Here is a 19,945-nt window from a genome sequence, read left to right as displayed (position 1 = left end):
CGCAGCCAATAGCGTCATTCAAAAAAATAGTACGAGCGAAAACATGTGGTGATGAAGCAAACACGAAAATTGCCATGAAACACAGTGATTTTCTGGCACGTTCGTACTCTGAGCGAAAAAAATAGATTAATGCATTTCTATACTCTCATATGCAAAAACACATAATAATGGATGATGTACGTATACCGTACGAATATTTATTGTTCCATATTCATTTGGTAAGCTTGTCCGATCAGTGATTGTTGGTTCTACAAATATTGTAGCTCATAAGAGCAACTAGTATGCTATTCATCGTCTAACAATAATGTAGTTCTAACTAAAATAACCTATAAATATGATCTGTACAAGTTATGCTTAATACAATAGCGGTGCCACACTACGCCACTAACATCTCATTAGAGCACGTTCTAGTCGATCATTGAACTTAGCAAATGAACATCAGCATTAGCAATATAACGGCCATAACGGAGAAATATAAACAGGGCTTAGGCTAGATTTTGCTGAAAGAGTTCATAAGTCGTGTAGGCTTCTGATTTTTCGAAATTCATAAAATTATGTTTGCTATTTATAGGCACACATTTTCTAAACAGCAGTTATCATTTTTAGATCCCTACGTGACTAATCGCAAAAGTTCTTACTGTCACGTGCACAAGGGATAGTTCACGCACGTCATGCACGGTTAGAAAAACGAATAGTCTTACTCATCGTTCTAAGCTTAGCAGTTTCTACTTTGGAAAGTTTCGTGCACGAGCTACACGACTTAGTGGTGCTCAGTTGATCGGAAAGTTCATTTTTGACGCTTAAGAGGACACAGGGAACTGTCGACTATATCAGTGTGTCTCGAAGTTATCATTCGGCTTTATATTTGGCGAATATCACTTTCGTTTGCATTGAAATCGTTCTCGAATTTCACACTTTCGCTCATCGAAATTTGAACTTCCTGTTGCGTCTCAGCAATCGGTGGACTCAAGTGGTCTGAGACTACCGTCGCCGTCACTACCAGGGTCTAAACAAAAAAAGATAAGACATAGCCAAATTGTAGAGTTAATTTGCTGCCAGTTCAAACACGGCCTGCATAGATGGACAATACCCTAGGCATTCGAAATTATAAGGTAGATACGCTTTTGTGACTCTTAACAAAACCATTTTTTATCTTTGCAATATGCGTGATGACTTTTTGCTCACATGACTGATGATAAGCTAGAAAAATGAAATCAAGACAAGTCAATGTTTTGCCTATTTCGTTGCAAAGCTGATGTTTAACAAATCTAACAGAGTCTCGACGATGATGATTTACACTACATGTTAATCTGTACGGTTCATAAAATACGTCCGTCAGTGAGCGCTTACCAAAAGACCCATCAGAGCGACAATGACCAGAGTGGTCCGTTCGTATCCAAGATACTGGAGCAGGATACCTCCTCCAGTTGCTCCACTAAGAGACCTACGTTGAAATGAAAGAACTTGATTAATAATTAACTGAATAGAGAGTACTAAGAGAACAAAATCTAATAACTCGCAATTAATTAAACTCAGCTTGTTTAAACAATGCGTTTAGCAGGTAAAACTATACAATTTATAGCGTGCCATTTACGTAAAATAACTTATCTCTTCATTTTGCTATATTTTATTTTAGAATAGTGGCAGAACAACTAGTTGTTTAATAGGGTAAATAAAAAACGATTTGTAAAGCTGGATTATAATAATTTTTATGCGTGTCAGTGTGCATCGCAGTATTTTACGATGAAAGGGAAAGCGTTGCCTAGGCTATAAGCTCGGTCTTTTTTTATGTTGAAATAAAGCAAATTAAGATAAGGAACAGGAAGCTACTGTTTAATAACACTTCTTACCCAAGGAAAAATGCAGACTGAATAACCCCTGCCATTATCGAGTAAGTGCGGTAGTCATTCGGGAAACCTTTGATTGTTCTGCGAAATCAAAACAAGCCAGATCGCTTCGAATTTTTGATCAATATTGTTAAGTGTCAACGTGGGAGTTTTCCGTTATATTTTATAAACTAATCAATAAGCATTAGGTCATTTACTCGCTACATTGTCAGTGTGACATCCCTGAGTAACCTCGCTAGATTCACTCGAGATAGAATGCAATCCAGTTCTATGGTCTAAGCATATGCCTTATTATCTTTTGTCTATTACTTGTAGATACATATGGACACGTTCAGACTTGTAAGGTTAGAAAATGTTGCCTTCTGGCAGGGAAATAGAAAATTACGCACGTGAGATATGTATGTCCGTGACTGTAACTGGAAATGTAAAACGCCCCAGCGCCTATGCCTAAAATCGCTTGCATCAGCAGAACCAGCCACAATTGTCTGTAATAGTAATAGGAACAATGATACTTATTAGATCGATCGAAAAAATTGTTAAACAGAAAAGACAGGTAGTATTTCTTACCTTTTTTTTTTATCAATGTGACAGCTTACTACAATCCTCTAAATAGGGTCATTTTTTGCGACGACTGTTATGCCTAGTTGAACTCACGGCCTTTGAAAAACGCATCTCGTTATCATTAGAAAAGCTCAACGAATGAATGTTGGCATAATGTACTTTAATGCAATGATTTCGAAATATAAAGACTTTTGACAAATTAATTCATATTTGCAAGGTCAGTTATCAATTACGTATGGGACACAAGTGCACCTACGATCGAAATGGGAATAAAGGTAGGGCAGACGTGAACGCCCAGGAGATCATGAGGCAGACCCCTCCGAAGATAGCAGTGATTCGAATGTCTCTCTGAAAGGCGTGTACAAGGTAAAACCGCTCTGTAAGATTAAATTTTCAATCATAAATATCTGCAGTGTACATTGTATGTTCAAGACTCTCCATATAGTAGAGGCAAAATATAATCGCGCAAATCTTAACTGGAATAAAATAACATACAATTATCTTGCCTATGCGACCGTAAATCAGAGATGCGACAGAGTAGCAACAGGCCGAGATCAGGAAGGTGGCTCCCTTGGACGCAGAATTAAGGCCGAAACGATCGAGAAGGATTGCTAAAGTCGCATCATTAAAGGAAACCGCGACGAATCCGGTAAAGACGGTGACGACATCAATAAGCATTCGCCAATCGCTTATGATAGCTTTTATTGAACCTGAATCCGATCCACCTTCCATGTTTGAGGAGTCTCTTACAGAATCGTCGGTCACTACGCACATGTACAAAGAACGACTATTAATATTTGCGCCGCCGTGACGCAAGAATTTACCGACAGAGAATACATTTGTGATCACCTAATTACAGATGTATGATTAGTTTTTTAAGTACACTTACTTTTAACTGGAGGCATTGAAATGGCAGCTATAACCATAAACGTAATAGTCATCCCAGCAAATGTTAGGAACGGCGTCGGGAAGCCGCCAATCTGAAATGATTTAGCGTATTCGCAGTTATCTACCTCTTCAATGCATAAACTATGACCTGTAGCATTTTGGGTTTTTGCTTGGATGCGTTGAATAGAACCCTAAAATAATCTTTTATTGGTACTAGAGTAAAATTAAGAACCTCCTCACGTGAATGCTAGTCCGTTTGGGTTATTCTATTGGATAGGAAAATTTACTGCTTCGGCAAAATCGATGCTTATTTTGCTACTCTTGTGAAGAAACAATTAAAATTTCATTGTCTAAAATAACAAATAACAAATAGATAACGAAGCAGGAGTGGAGAAATAGGTTTGTAGATACTGAGAAGAAAATAATTCATACACACCAGTGTTATCTGGCTTAGTTTCGGTTATGTTTCTGTATCATTTGTTCATCTGCGGATTTAGCTTGGATAAGTGTGAATATTTAATTAGTTTTTGATCCATTATAACGTTTAGTTCAACTATATTCAATCACTAGCAACCTAGCTTCTATAGGATACCAACTAAAGTTTCTGCAATCTTCAGAAGGAAAAAGCTAAGTACCCTTCTCTGTCTTAACTGAACAGAAAACATCCACACATACTGTCACGGTCGAATTTCGTAAATCATTCGCCGATGTCCATATAAATGGCATTATGTACTCATACACGTAATTTTTTCGCAATGGAGGGTCACATTGAGTGCCGCGTTCTATGGAACTAAATACCACAATGTCTAAAGTCACTCTTAATCACCTTCTGCCTGATCTTTGAAATGTACGATGCTCAACTGTGCTTCGAACACAAATAAATTGACCTGTTACAAGATCGTTAATCGCGAATTTACTCGGTCGGTCTGAGTAGAAAAACGTAGGTAATGAGACTGATGCTTTTATTTGATTCTAAATGTTATTCTACTTTTCCTCTTCCTCTGCATATTTATACCTAACACAAGTTGTTTGTACAAATCGCTTACCTCATGCAAAATCCCACCAATAGTCGGACCCACCATTACTCCTAAACCAGACATCGTTTCGATGATTGGCTGCACATACAAGCGAATACAATTTGGTAAATTAGTTTGAAAAAACGAGTTATGCCTTCTAAAATGAAATTCCGTTGTATAAGTTACGAAATATAGTGAAATAGTACGCATTTTTCATTCAAAGTTCAATGGAAACACGCAGAGAACATTGGTTCGTAGCTGATCATAAGTCAACTCCAATTGCAATGAAGTACACACTTACAATGAAAACTGTCATTTTGTCGGGAAAGTTTGCTGCGGCAATTCCGTAATAAGTGACACTAGACATTGTCACCCCGACCGACTGAAAGCCACGGCAAAAAACTGAACCAATAAAGAACCATGTTGAATCGTGGATTCTGTATAACATACTGCAATACAAGAGCAAGAAAGGATTACATGCTGGCTGCACAGCATCGGCTTGGCACATAAACTGTAAACTCCTGGTTTGTTTTTTCTTTTTCGGAAATGGCTCTACGGAGTTATGTGAAATTATATTCGAAAGACAAATAACATCATTTTCAACCTGTCGAAAATTTATATATATTTCTTCACTATAGTGGTTTTAGGATTTTTGCACTACATCTCTTGTGAGATTGAGATAAATGCCAGTATACTCCTAAAACTTTAGTTAGCATTGATTAAAGTGATCAGCAGTCTTGATTTCTTCTACAAGTTAATATTACTAAATTCCCATATTAATTATAAAGTTGACATGTACCTGAACAAAATTATAAACGTGCTGTCTATAAGAAGACCGCATAATAATATCTTCTTTGGTGCGTAGCCTTTGGATAACTGAAATCAATCAAATAGGATTAATTTTCTGCTATGAATTAGTTTATACTTTTGTGATTTATAGAACCAACAAGGTATTGCAAGTACTCGACTATTTTTTCGATGTAAACATTTTTCCAATCTAAACTATGATTGCGTTCTTTTATGTTCATTAAAAAACTCATCGACAAGCCAAACCACCCGCTCCTAACACGGTCATACCTTATGTAGTTACAATTGTATTTGTTTCATGTACAGAACTTCTCGGTTCATTAAAAGAACTATTTTCTGGTGTATTCAAAGTGGATTAATTAACTAATGCACCCAAAACTGCAACATCTCTGTTTAGGCAGTAGTTACAACACGGCCGATGTTTTGGATATGTTTCGTTTAATACAGTAATATGGCTTCTTAACAGGCACGGTAGACGTATTTTTAACCGCTAGGCCACTCTCTAGCATAAATCGGTGTTTTTTATTCACTCCAAAGGATATGATAGGTCAATTTCTATTAGGAACAAGGCTGGACAGTCTCGGTAAGCGATGCCGGATTGGAATGTTCAAATCGGATTTACAGTGTTTTAGAAGAATTTGCATTTCATGGTAAGGCAAACACCTCAATAGGATTAGAATCCTGATCGAATTGGAGTCCATTCAATAACCGACGCAACAAACAAATTGATATGCTGTACAAATACAGTGCGTACACACGTTTCAAAGAATTATTAATACTTACCATTTTCCCCACAAAAGAGCTGCAAAGGAAGCCCACTAGCGGATAAACGCCGAACAGGATGCCTATTTCTATCGATGTGTTCCCTCTTTCTACAGCCTGAAATTTCCATTATGCTGTCGTTTAGTTCACTGAGCAGAAGCGTAGCAACTAAGGACTGGGCGTTTAAATGGATATAAAGGTGAAAATGAAGCGTGTGTGCTTGATTACGTTTCAGAGTGGGATGATTTGTTAGATTGGTTACAATTAAAATGTTTTTTTTTTTAAACAGCTTCCTGGACGCTGACTTTAGGCGCTAAAGCCAGAGCGTTAGTCGAAAGTGTATTTAGAATTTTTCTTCAAACGTTGAGCACACGCACCTCCTCAGGGTAGAACGGAGCTAATCCGAGACAGCACAATAATTGTACCATTTTCCCAAATGACACCACAAACGCTGTGGATATCTTTTCAAATGTCCAGTATCGGTCGGCCGACGAAATTTTCGAATCCATTGTGCTGCTCTGTGCAGAACGGTACACGGGCTACAGCACAGTTACAGTTACAACGGCTGGATCTTGAAGCGTCACAGAACTTGAATGATGTAAATGATGGCGCCACTTCCATAAAGCTGGACAGACTTTGATCTACATCCACGCGATTATGGCCTTTTTAGTTACATGCAGAATTACGAGGTTGATCCTATTTCTTGTTTCGTTACCGAAGACATACCCTTTACAGACACTGATCTCAACCTGCTACAGTTGCCAAGCCTTGCTTGGTCGAACGAGGATCGTCGCAAGAAAGTAGGCAGCACGGTCGTAGAGAAGGAACTGTGTCGAAATCGGGGTCGTGTTTCGTCCAGGATAACGTGCGATTGGGCTTTTACCAACCGACCAGAAAACACAGACTGCTTACACCTAGAGCTGTCTATCATATCTTAGCATCAATAGGACTTCTAGGCTGTAAACCTGGACTTGACTACCTCTCATCCGTGCAAATATTTGTATAGAATAGGTTCGTCAAATGACACCTACATTCAAACGTCATCTACCGTAACGCGTCCACTCGACACCCAATTTAATACGCTTGAAAACAGTATAACCGAGAAATTGGCTGTTAATCTTTTTTCTATTCCGGCAGTAAAAACTAGATCATAATTTTGATTCGCGAGAAATAATCCGAGATATTAAGGACATACTTGCTAGGCAACGCTCTACTGAAATTCACTTAATGAGAGATCCCTTCAAAAGTTTGTCCGGCGAGACTCTAATTATAAAAAGCGCAGCTAATGTTTCACATCATGAAATGATCACCGGACAATGTAAAATCCATGGATTATTCCTAGACAGCACGCAGTGCTCCTGCAATTTTACTTTAACCAAGAAAAAACTTAACACTGCAATAAAGACTTGCTATAGCCCACCTAACAAGCTCAAAAGTAGTATTTCCCCAATGCAAAGTGGTGGAAATTTTATCAGCGAATTTGCAAGCTGCCGCCGTATTTCACGTGAGATGGCATTGATCTGATGACGACGGTCGGATATGAATAGACGCTTATTCAGCCATACTGAGGAATCCATAATTTTTGTTAGATAATGACGACCTGCTATTGACGCTGCTCTGTTACCCGACCATGCCATTCTTGATGAGAGTCGCAAAGACATTGAAGAATTTATTGGTCTCTGAATCACAAATGGATTAAGAACTGAAATGTCTATTTACGAGGCTAAGCACTTCGCTGAGTAGTAATTGTTGAAGGTAACCAGCTCTTCCTACAGAATGCTGTCGATGTAATTCAACAACTAGTTTGCTGCAAACGTTCGAGCTGCTCCTGCAAACACCAGCCAGACGGGTTAATCGTGTACCAACTTTTGCATGGTATACTGACAACGGAATTACGTTTGAAAGTTGTCATCACTGCAAACAATCCTACGATGTATTGAGTTTGCACTAAACATGCGATTCCAAGCACTATCGGTCTCAAAGCACCGTTTCTGCCAAATAACAGGCCATCTACACCAAAGCAGGCCGTACGCCAGCTGCATTCAATTTCAGATTTATGTTCAAGCCATTTAGATGAAGAAGGCGGCTATTATCGATTAATGTAGTATTAGGTACCGCATTTGCTTCCGACGAAGTTGCGGCGATCGTTGTGTTCTGGATTACCGGCGCTTGTAACTGAATAAAACATTGCACCGCCATTCACGCCACCGATAATCACCAACACGTCCATGCAACCATCTAATCGCTAATGGTCGTAATCAAGCTGCGGCATCACCGTTCTACTGTTTCTCGACGCTGGTAGCTCATTTAGATCACAAGCTCCAGCAGTCCATTCCTGATCAGATGGAAGACTAAACAAGATGTTCAAGACCGATTTACGTAAGGTTCTCTGAGTGTACCCAACAAGGGCATACAGCACCTTTTGAATTGGTTTTGTCAACCGCCACGACACAAAACACCGATTGAAATGCTAACCTACGCACACGCCTTCATCAGTTCGTTAATCAGTCGATATGAAAAAAGAAATCAGTCGTAGTCACTCGCTGCTCTAAGATGGATCTACCCCAACACCTAGGTCATCGTTTTGAGTATGGATAAGCATTATGACTGAGTTCCTTAGCTGTGTAACTTATTGCCACGCAAACACAATTTAGTTAGGCCGTTGGTAAACGTATCCCGATTGGAAACAAGCAAGTTCCAGGAGTGCACACGTAAAAGGTCTGCTGATACACCATTCCTTCAAACTTAACTGCTGATACCGATAATACTGAAAATCGTCACCACGCGTATGTCATGAGGCCTACTCTGCTTGCTCTTTCTGTGCCAAGTTAAGCACTGCCTGCGTTACAAGCGATGGACCCGACAAGTGCTAGTCCCGTGACCTTTGAGGTACAGACCGACAAGGCCATCCTGTTTGTCTAGGTGAGGGTAGCCCTCGATTCTAATTGTGCCTTGCAAGAGCAATTATTTTGTCTATTCCTTGCCGTCAGTTTTTGTGACTTACAACTTCCGGTTCCTGAGACCGTCACCGCAGTACTACAAAAACTATGAAGTGTGTACATTCGGCCTTACACGTATATTGCTTATGTGTAGTTCCGGCACTGTTGGTATATCAGTAGCTTTTTTCTTTTGCATAGAGAACACTTATTCCACCCTTGTCAGGCCTCCAACAATCTGAAACTTCTGGTCTTGCTCATCATTCTGCGTGCGCGAGTTTATATCCTTCGCCTCATTCGCGCCTGCATTATTAGCGGGCTAAGATCGCTTTTGCCCTTTCCTCACTTTAGGAAAACCGCGGGTCAACATATTCGTGCTCTGTAAAATGATGTGTTAGCAAAGTAGATGTAATGTAAGCCTTTCAGTGCGCGGCAGCTCCCGCAGCGAACATACTAATCTGCTTCATTAGCTAGGTATTTAATTAGTAGAAGCCCGCAAGCGGTACCACAGGGCGTACATGCCCTGACTTTCCCTTCAATTAAATTGCCAGGTATCTCTCAAACTAAAAAAATACCGATACTAATAATATTAACGGAAATAAAGCTAAAGTAATATATTATATTAATTTGTAGAAATAGTATACTGCTACTAGTAATATAACTACAATTATGTAGTAATACTGCCTTGTCTATAATATTTGCAGTCAGTAGATTTAATTTTTATTTCCTACTGATTTAGTTTTCTGCGAATGTACTGCGGGCTAGGTTGCCAATCTTGAAAGCTTGAAAACTTAACAGACTACGATTTGAGCTGAATCAAACGGAGCAAGCAACAAGAGACCTGGCTTTCTTACAATGCTTCGAATCTGGCCTGACCTGCGGCCTAACCTCTAAGAAATGCACGGTGATCCTTCGTCACAAATGTTATCGGACAATACGATTGGTAAGGAGACAAACGATTATTTGGGTGTTATTCAGGAAAACCAAATACAAGATATGCACGCTTTAATGTACTTGTCGTGATTGGTACGTCATGGATCTCGAAAGAAGAAGTTACCACAAACAGAAAAATTGTCAATTTCTGAGGCCTCGTTCCCTCATTGTGCACCTAGCAATAATATTTTCGCGGAACTCTCTTGTTGTAGGGCCATCATGCGTTTCTCGTAATGAAGACAAACACTTCACTGTAAGCGGCTGTTGTTTTTCATCCTCAAATGACCTATAAAGATGTCATTTTTCGACAACTTACTTTATCATTGGAGATGTACTAAAACAAAAAATGATGCTCAAAAATATTCCTCAACAAGTTAGTTATTGATAAGAGGCGACCTGTTTAAAGCTCAGTTTCTTCGCATTTCACATCAGAAAACCAAATCTTTAGAATGAGAAGAAATCAGACGCTCATATTTTTATAATCTATAATTTCCTGGAAAATATGTTCATGATTTATCGAGTAGAAATGACTTATTAAGCAGTACGCTCGCCTTTCCTTTGACGTAGTAGTTCTGTGACCTAGATTGCGTTACCCATGCCAGCTGTACGAAACAGCCATGTTGCTCGCTTGCAAAATTACCTCTATATTATTATTATATTATATGTCTTCATATTAGGTGCACACAAAAGTTAAGTCCAATATTAGAATATAATTCGCAAACAAACGTACCTTTACTGTGTATCCCTAGCGACTTCACTATACCGGTAGTTACTAGCAAAAAAAACACAAAAGAAATACCTTTACAATAGCATATGAGTTCATAAAGGCGTTTTATGTATTCAACAGAATGTTAGAAATACATCAGTATATTCAAGAAGTGCAACTCATATTTTTATAACATGCTCGATGAAAAGGTATTAGATCCGCACACTTAGCATCAGGGCTGTTAGAACTTGCTCACGTGACAACGTACATGACCGTGTGAATTATAGCTTTTACGACGAGAGGAGCACAAATGTCGATTCAAAACCAGATTTTTTCTTTTTTGAGATCCAAAAGCCCTAAAACATATCCGTCGTGCAGCCAGAATATACTCAGATAATCAATTAACTAAGATGTATACACAGTTTCAAATAGCTGCTTTCATTAACAAATATCATTCATATTATATATACGAAAGTTTACTATCTTTATGCTTGATAAGCACACATTTCCCTTCTTAGTACGAAAACAAATTTGTACCTCATAAACACGATATATAAAAAATTGCAGCATTTGTTGTAATATTTTTAGGTGGTGACTGAGTATTCTCTTGGGTATCAACTTAACACAGTCATGATAATGGTAATTCACAAATGCATGTATTACCACGTTCAAATTTTACAGGTACATGTCATAATATAATAATAACGATTTGAAAATATCCTCTAGCACATTATATTTTGCTAATACTAATTCCCATGTGCATAATCACAGTTTTGAAGGTTATTATTTTCTATCCTGAAAAATGTCCTGTCATATTGATAAACGTTGAGTAAGAGTTCACAAAATCACAATAAAAACAGCATACATTTTTATGATTTGCCAACGTCTGACCGTTTCAGTCGAAGGCAAATTTGATTCTGAGTAGATAACGCATTTTGATCTGACTAACATCATAAACAACGTATTCGTTGTAGTTAAGAATGTACGAGATATTGCGGCTTCCTCGTTTCTTCATATTGGATATATCGTGCAACTGTCCACATGGCACAGTAACTGGGTGTTTATCATCTAGACTGGGGATTTCAATGAAGCTGGTTTCACGCGGGACCATGTAACCCATACCCTTAACGCTGTGCTTGCCTGCTCAATAAAGAAACGTAAAACAGAACACACAATGGTATCAGCGTATCTACTCAGAGACTCTGAAATTAAAGTTGAACTGTGGTTTAGAGAGAATAAGTTTCTAAAGCTATTTATCGGTACATTCCGAGCAACTCAAAATAATATAAATGCAAAGACTGATTCGCAATTGCAGAAACTAAATTGATGCGACTCATTATTATCCTAAACCACGACGACCCTCTGGATTACCTTATTAGACATCCTACAAGGGATGAAAAGAACTATTTAGGGTCTTACCTATTGGAAGCTCACTAGCCTCATAATTCGCCTCGTAAAGTTCATTGACTTCACCGAGGGCCACCTCACTAAGAAGCAGAATACCCTCGTTATGAGCTCGTGACGGAAAACAGTAGTTAGCAGACTTTGATGACGAATCAGCAAAGTAGACACCTTTACCAAACATGTAACCTGTTACTGGTGCTTCTGGTGGGGCTATTCGCAGACCCTGAGAAATGATTGAAGCCCAATTTGACAGGCGCGACCCATGCCAAAGTAGCATTCGATTTGGTATGCGCGAATTAAACCTGTAATCAAAATGTACATGCATAATAAGTTACAGTACTTATAACGGGTTAAAATATAATAGCATAACAATTGTATCACCATCATCCCAAGCGGCTTACAATTTAGGGATTAAAAGAGATAGAGCATGCGCTCGAAAACAAGCACGTCTCGTGTGATGACAATAACAGGCAAATGTTATTAATGGTCAAGTACTGCGTGGCTTAAGTTCACCGTTTAATCTCGTCAGGTTTCGAAATAGAGAAGGCGTCCTGAATGCACATGGTGTATTCATTATGAGTGGGTGCGTGTGTCACTTGAAGATACTTGTTAATGAGTCGTAACTCCGCCGTCGACACCTGCATCAAAAAAGGAAGGCATCTTGTTATAAACTTCATAAATTTAAGCGAACAAAACCTTTTACAAAGATTAACTATAAATATGGACCTAATTCTCCCGGTTCGAAATTCAATGCAGGACTTATTAACGTCACTTCCTATTTAATAAAATCGACCATTATAATCCCTGAAGTTCTAGTTTCTTACCTTTGTGAGACGTGCACCCAGCGAGATATAATGACGATCGATTATATGCATATTGTCAGCAGAAATCTTGCGACGAAGCAATTCTATCGCGAACTGTACGTCGGTTAGTGCCTCGAGCAGCTCAACCTTCTGGCGGATCTCTTCATATGAGCGGATCAAGGGTGGAACCCGCATGCCGAAATCATGAGGGATACGTGTATAAAAGTCGTTACAGGCTTGATTCAACCTAATTGGCGCCAATGAAACTTGAAGAAATCAACAAATGCTTTCCCATACCGGTTCCATTAAGCATAAGCGCTGTACACGACAGAGCCAATATTTTACAGAACTTAAGGTTATTTTATTATATACATCCATGTGCGTAACTTGCTCATGTTTAATTTATATTTCTCATAGTTAAACTGTTTTGTTCACATAGTAAATTTAGGCCCGAAAATTGGAAAAGATAATTGAAAGACTCTGCACGAACCTTGTCCCACGTATACCGTTGGTAACGCAGTCTTCGATCACCTTCAGAGCAGCGTAACCAGCGGCGATTTGGTGCTTCGTCAGATTGCCTAGTGGGGTCTTTTGAGAATCGAATTTAAGTTCCTTAAGGACCACTTCCATCTTTTTTACATTAAAGATTAACTCAACAAAGCTTTTCAGGTCGAAGTCCAAGCAGCTAGGTTGCTCCTCTCGTTGTGTCGCAGTTATTTTTTCAACCTCCTTTTTAAGAGCCTGTTCAATCAATGTGCAAAAACAATTGAATGTAGACGTTACTGCTACTCTGCAGCCTCAGCACTGTACAATATAAAAGCAATTTAAATTTGGCCTTGTAGTGTCAAATGGTCGTTGTAATGACTGAAATTTTACCTTTGAAACCACTATATGGATTCTTAAAAGGCATTCAATATTTGGGAAAGATTTACTTTTTTTTCTTAGGGAGCCCGAGAATACCAACAAGAACATAGGCCGTGTAAGACATGCTATACATGTTTGTAAAAGAGCAAGGAGACTGATAGGCGGTGTAGCAGGCCATATAAATCCCTGTCTGCAACCATAGATACATCTAGCAATTACTTGATGTACCATTACGCATTTTTTGACAAAAGACTTCTTCTACATCACATAAAAATAGACACCGCTTCCTTGTTCGTTTTCTAGCTGCTTATGTTCGTCGACACGGTTTAGGAGCACGTAAGAGCATTAATAGTGCCGTAAATTAAGTTGACCTGATTAATTGCAGAAGTTGTTCATTTCATTCACAATTGTTGTTACTGTCGTTATTTAAAAAAAAACACGTAGTAAACAGTGTTCTGTGTTTAAAAACTGATACAATGACAATCTCGTATGTGGGAAGAGCATGTAGAAGGACCTCCTTTGTTCCCACCTGCGGATCTGTTTCATCAGCACAAACTTGGACGAGGTCGTATTTTCCCTTGACCTTAACGAACCCATGGCGCTCATCAAATTCGTTACACGTTTTGTCGAAGAACTTTTGTTTGAAGATTCCCTTAGCCTTGTCCAGGTCATCAGCACAGGGGATAAGATTGTTTCGACCCTTCTTACCGACACGACCCCAGCGAAACCAAACGTAATATTGATTTCGGTTGTTTGCCTTGGCCAATTGCAGTAGGTAGTACTTATTGTTGTTGAATTCGACATTTGTCTGATTCAGCATCACATCATAGACATCTCCTTCTGCAGATAGACAGCACACAATAAGCAACAGTAGGTGCTAACAGAGTGCATTTGCATTCACTGTTATATTTTGTGTTACACTCCTCAGCTAAAACGATGTTGATTGACATTAGGGTAGCAATACCCAAGGATAAGGTTACCTAAAGTTGGACCGGTTTATTCTCATCAGTTATGACCAACACTAGCTAAGAAAACCGCATTAACAACGATACGCTGTCCTATGTAATGAAAATTACTATAGTAATGACAACAAGAATTAGTAGCTAATAATTTGACTAAAATGAAAATGCCCCAGGTGAACTATCGACACCTCGTTGAATGCCTATATAATAGGTGAATCTGAAAGGAAAAGATGTCTGTCCATAAATGCAAAACTTATAGAACTTGTGGAAACATAAAATAATGTTTCTATAAATCGTAATTCTATTATTATACATATTTCATCAGATCAGATCATTTTAAAGCTAGAATATTAGGTGTCACATTGTGTGTAAAATTATGACATGCATTTTCATGGATACACACCTTGGCTGACCACAATCTGGAAGGAGTAAAATTAGATTAAATATATATATCTATATATGTTTATGTAAATAATAAAAATTCTATGTTGCGCAAGTATCGGTACGCAATCTCGGTGCAATTAATGCAAACTAAGCACCAGAATATTCACTAGAAAAAAAAATTACGTGAACCGTAAGGTTTTTATAATTAGATTATACATTAATATTTCACTGTTTTCGTATATACACGATATCGTATATATATTTGACACAGTTAGCGTGTATGTCTATACTGGATAATGAATTTCAGATATGCACGTTGGTCACTATTATAATGACACACCAATAACTTATTCACAGATAGTGGGTAATATTGACAGACCAGTAGGAATTGAGTAGCCAAATATCCTATCGTTTCCCGATATTACCATTGTTATTAATATTACTATAATATCTGTATATATAATATATATATTGATCGATTCGTAACACCAACGTGTCAATCTTCCAATTACTCAGGCGCACACAGTGTTCACAGTTCGGATTTTACTGCCACGTATGGCTACCATGCATAGAACAGTCTGTGCATGGACCGAACTAGAAAGGACTTTAAACTCTATAGTTGAATTTGTAACCCATAACAAATGAAAAACGTAGCCAACATACGAAATTTTCAAACGGATTTTCAGGACTCCGGTCAACCATTTTTATTATTATGGATCAACCATTATTATTGAGTTGAGACTGTCAACGACTGTCATTTCATTTAGCTTATGATGCTACACATGTTAATGAATTTTTGGTCCTAGCTAAGTCCTCTGCGTTTTTTTTTCGAATCTGACTCAACGTTTCAAAATCTTCTGATATTTTCAGACTACCAATGTTTGTCTTTGATTTGCTTGTCTTAGTTGTTCTCTAAGTAGCAACAGTATCTAAAGCTGTGGGTTCGCCGCAGGACAAGACCTTGCTTCAGATTAGAGTCGATAGGATCTTTATATTTTTTACGGGCGTCGCTACACCAGAGAGAGAGTTCTTAGAAAGCTCCCTGGCACGCTAGTATCAAGCTGTACTAGTCGAATATATCATGCCTTGATTAGTAATGAGAAGTATGGTTTATCTGCTAATTAAGCTTAAGGGCTGTTAAATTTCTGCAGTTCCGCTGCTACTGGTACTATCGTTATGAATTTTTGGTTGAATACACAAAATCACACCAGAAGATATATTAAATTTTGCCGAATCATATCACAGCCCTAGTTGAGCCGTTAAAAGAAATACTATGAAATGCTCATTGTTAGTAAAATGAGTTATGTTTATCATATGCTTTGAAAATTGATTATATGCTAGAACCTTTTCAGGTAATCCGTGCGTTCTTCTATTAATGTCTTTATGCTATAGCATTTACAAACTATTGACTGGTCTGTGGCATATCTTCCGTAAACGCTTAAAACTCCTTTAACTTATTGATTCAAAGACTGATATTAACAATATAAATAGCATGTAATAAAAAGGTTTTACTCTTAAACCTTTTATCTAAATTGCACCTCATCACCATCATCACGAGTAAAAAATCTATATTTATGCTATCTTTATCGATGTATGTCTTTCTCTATAGCAATATTTGGCCAACAATCAAGTCGAAGTATGACTATCAATAGCCTGACCTCCTTTACGAGTTCACAAGAGATATGCAACTGTTGCTATTTAAATAGGCAAAATATAGCCTATCTAACTTTCTTCACCAGAATCACTTACTTTCAACGTAAATGCTTGCCTGTCCTTGAAGGTCCACGCACTCGGTATCTATGGATCTACGTGTTGTGGAAGGATCAGTAGCATGTATAGGTTCTTCTTTTAACCTTTTTTCCGAGCGAAGTATTTCTCTTTTAGGGCGTCGCTTTCGATTACTGAGAGTGGCTACATCGTCCGATTCTCGTAACCGATTACTGTTTCGGCGATGTCGCCTACAAATAGTTTTCAAGTTGTTACCATTGTCCTCATTATTTTGGTCAACCGTCTCCTGTTTGACGATGACATTAGTGGCGGGAGTAGAAAACCGCTGTTCGTCTACTGTTTCGTCGTCATCGTAAATGGGCTCCTTCTTTACCCAAACAAAGCACTTATCCTCGCCTAGTGAGCCCTGGTTAGTGTTGGTGTCATCGGCTATGTGCGCTGGTGGCCTAAGGACAATCTCTGTCTCTTTCAGCTCATCCGCTGGTTTGATGTTGGCAACAATAGTCTTTTTAAAATTATCTTTTTTTACTATGCCTGACTCATGTTTTGAGGTGGATGATGGACAAGGTGACTGCCCTTTTTTTAAGTACTTTGGATTTGCTCGTGGTTTATACTGCGGTTGGTCATCAACCCTTTCGAGATCGAGAAGCGGAAGTGGAAGGACGTTGATAACCGTTCTGGTGACAATCCGATTGGGAACGCTTGTAACTTTTACCGGGTTGACCTACATAATATAATATCGACACAATCCTGATTAGTCATCTACTATACCTCTAACGGCAAATTCCGCTTTCTTGTACTACCCAAACCAGTCTTTAAGTTACCAATGCATTTCTGTATTTCATTGATTAGTGAAATGATTAACTTATTGTATTATGCTTATGATGATTCGCTTCAGCAACTAATATTCATTGTATTTACGCCGCTTATTAAAGATTCTGTATTTTTTGTAATGTGGAGAGACAATGAACTGCGCTTAGAATAACGGCGACCAGCCTAGGAACGGATAAACTTGCGAGATGTTAATAAAATGAGTGAGAGAACCTTACGTTGCGCAGATTCGTTTTTTATGATATCGTATTCAAGATATATAATAATTAATTAATAATAATATTTTTTATCTTCATCAGAAAAACAACTTGCATTACTTTCTCCGTACCTTTAAAGTTCCGAGATTGACTTGGTGCACATTATTCATTCGAGCGCTCTCGAGATCGCGAGCATTCTCAGCACACTGAGAAACGCCAGATATTCGCCAAACTACTTGATGGCCATCCGGTAAAGCTACTGCCTCGGCTATCTCACACCGCACTCCGCTAATAGTCTTGTCTTTCACAGTGTTTACTAACGGATCTACTTGAAACCACTGGCGCATGGTTAGTGGGCGGTACACCTAACAAAGGAGCAGGAAAACAAATATACATACATATCAATAGAAATAGCTAGAGAGTACAAAACTGTCGCGATCATCCTAAGACAAAAGCTTTCGCACTCCAGCGCTGTATGCACGAAACATGCGAAACGCACACAGACTAAATCAAATTCACTGCATGAAGATCGTTCTGAGATTAACTTTTCGTTGAGTCTAATACAAGCGGATATAGCGCTTAAAAAAAATGAGCTCTGCACTTACTTCTATGGCCATGAGGTTTGAGGCGTTTGTGGACATTTCTTTGCCATGTGATGGTTGCGACTTCTGGGAATTCATTTAGATAATGATGAATGCTTCCAAACGACAAAACCTTCGCCTGAAATTTGTAATCAAAGCAAATTTCCTTGCATAATTGCAATGTTTCTCATAGGACATTATGTTAAACTTAGCATTTTATGAATATGCTCCTAAGAATACGGGTGGAATTGTTTGACGACTATATAAGTCATCACTTAATACGGCGTTTAATTTTCAGAGTGATTTATTAATGGAAATATATTACTAAGATACAACCAAATATCATAAATAGCCTATAGATGAGAAGGCCAAACGAGCAGACAAAGTTGAGAAATTTGTAATACAGGGCAAGCATTTATTTGTTGACTTTTCTCAAACGCAATCAGTCACGACGAATACTGAGAAAGGTTAACTATACCATAGCCGAGAACTAACCAGCTGCTTATGAAGCCCAGTAATTTTCTATAGGTGATTAACACATAACTCAACCAACAAATTGTACCCTAAGAAGCAAGATTCATTGTTAATGCAATATCCACATTATATTCAGCAGCAGCTTTGAGAAAAATAGTAAGGTGATATTTCGCAAATCCAAAAAAAGAAACAATGATTAGAGATAAAGGTCTTTCCCGACAACTTACGTATGTATCACTCAAACGTAAAGTTATTTTGTTATATCAAATCGTTTTCCATTAAAAAGATCTAAGATATTTATACTTATAAACAATATTATAAACCTTCATGAATGAAAACGCAGGTCTCAAGATGCTTACCTTGACAGTTTTCTTATATTACAATGTACTTTTAATTTTACGACAATGCCTTAGATCTATTTAGTCTAGGTCGCTGCGTTCAAGCATATAACTAACAGACGGACACAAATAAGTTATTATCATAGTAAAAACAAGATGGGCAATTCAGAAACTCTTTTACGCTTTAAAGTCTCAAGAAAGCCACATTCGCTAACTCTTATCCAGCAACGTTCGAAACGCCAATTAAGTAATTGTTTGAATCAATTATACCACTTGGAAATGCCATACTGAAATTGCTACTGGTTAATTATTCAAACTGAAGTATATTTGTAACAATAGTAACAGCGTTATTTCTAAGTCTGATCGATAAACTAGTTTTGTTATTTGAAAAAACAGCAGTCACAAACTTGCCAGTAATAATGCTAGGCGTTAACTGTTTCTGAAGATTTGTTGCGCTTTGTTTCAAGCCGTGATTTGCATATGCAGAGTTACTAGACTTGGTTACTGCTAAAAGAGCCTAGCAACAAGAGCTGCTTTGCGAACGATATACGAAATTTTGACCTACAGAAACCGTTCAGCGAATAAAACACTAAGAAGTCAACATTACATACGAGAACAACAACGCGTAACTGAATGTGTCCGGTATGACTTGTTTGATTGAGTCAACCTCGTCTGCTAGCGCGGAAAAATTGTTATGGTAACGATGTTCTGTGTAATAATCTGAAAAAAGAGGCTTCTATTGAAACACATGGAACTGCATTGGACGCAGCGCAATATTACGCAAAAATCAGCAAAGATAAGATGAACATGAATTTCAACGAATAATATAATTATGCCAGTGTTGTTCAGTATCTCCGTCTTTCTTTATTCAATATAACTTATACGGTTGTTTCAAATCGTAAAACTTACTACTTACGAGAGAG

The 19,945-nt window shown here is 38.1% G+C and overlaps 2 protein-coding genes across 13 annotated transcripts; both read right to left on the bottom strand.

Annotated features, from left to right (window-relative positions):
- Positions 1–168: 168 nt before the first annotated feature.
- LOC111247469 (MFS-type transporter SLC18B1-like) lies at positions 169–9,324 on the bottom strand. Of its 10 annotated transcripts, none has more exons than XM_086973682.1 (12): positions 8,886–8,958; positions 5,903–5,998; positions 5,112–5,188; positions 4,614–4,694; positions 4,343–4,411; positions 3,298–3,388; positions 2,904–3,172; positions 2,665–2,756; positions 2,237–2,332; positions 1,851–1,928; positions 1,351–1,444; positions 169–1,006 (listed from the first exon to the last, which is right to left on the bottom strand). In XM_086973682.1, exons 1-12 carry the CDS (start codon positions 8,941–8,943, stop codon positions 860–862), a joined length of 1,248 nt encoding a protein of 415 aa, XP_086829808.1. In that variant the 5' UTR covers positions 8,944–8,958; the 3' UTR covers positions 169–859. The 10 variants fall into 10 exon arrangements, with proteins under 10 accessions (XP_086829808.1, XP_022654144.1, XP_086829813.1 ...); XM_022798409.2 differs by lacking the exon at positions 8,886–8,958 and adding an exon at positions 6,259–7,990 and having other exon boundaries at positions 4,614–4,761; XM_086973687.1 differs by lacking the exon at positions 5,903–5,998 and having other exon boundaries at positions 4,614–4,761; positions 8,954–9,324.
- Positions 9,325–10,546: 1,222 nt separating this feature from the next.
- LOC111247461 (poly [ADP-ribose] polymerase 2-like) lies at positions 10,547–19,658 on the bottom strand. 3 transcript variants are annotated; one of them, XM_086993850.1, is made up of 10 exons: positions 19,634–19,658; positions 18,235–18,349; positions 17,761–17,994; positions 16,623–17,325; positions 14,057–14,367; positions 13,154–13,404; positions 12,685–12,910; positions 12,374–12,498; positions 11,876–12,162; positions 10,547–11,596 (listed from the first exon to the last, which is right to left on the bottom strand). In XM_086993850.1, the coding sequence occupies exons 2-10, from the start codon at positions 18,307–18,309 to the stop codon at positions 11,352–11,354; spliced, it is 2,457 nt and encodes an 818-aa protein (XP_086849976.1). In that variant the 5' UTR covers positions 18,310–18,349; positions 19,634–19,658; the 3' UTR covers positions 10,547–11,351. The 3 variants fall into 3 exon arrangements, with proteins under 3 accessions (XP_086849976.1, XP_022654123.1, XP_022654131.1); XM_022798388.2 differs by lacking the exon at positions 19,634–19,658 and adding an exon at positions 19,434–19,627; XM_022798396.2 differs by lacking the exon at positions 19,634–19,658 and adding an exon at positions 19,044–19,323.
- Between the last annotated feature and the right edge of the window lie 287 nt (positions 19,659–19,945).

Source organism: Varroa destructor, unplaced genomic scaffold, assembly GCF_002443255.2.
Source record: "Varroa destructor unplaced genomic scaffold, Vdes_3.0 BEIS01000001.1, whole genome shotgun sequence".
NCBI classification, from domain to species: domain Eukaryota; kingdom Metazoa; phylum Arthropoda; class Arachnida; order Mesostigmata; family Varroidae; genus Varroa; species Varroa destructor.
The sequence above is the reverse complement of the archived record's forward strand: the minus strand, read 5'-3'. Positions and strand labels throughout refer to the sequence as shown.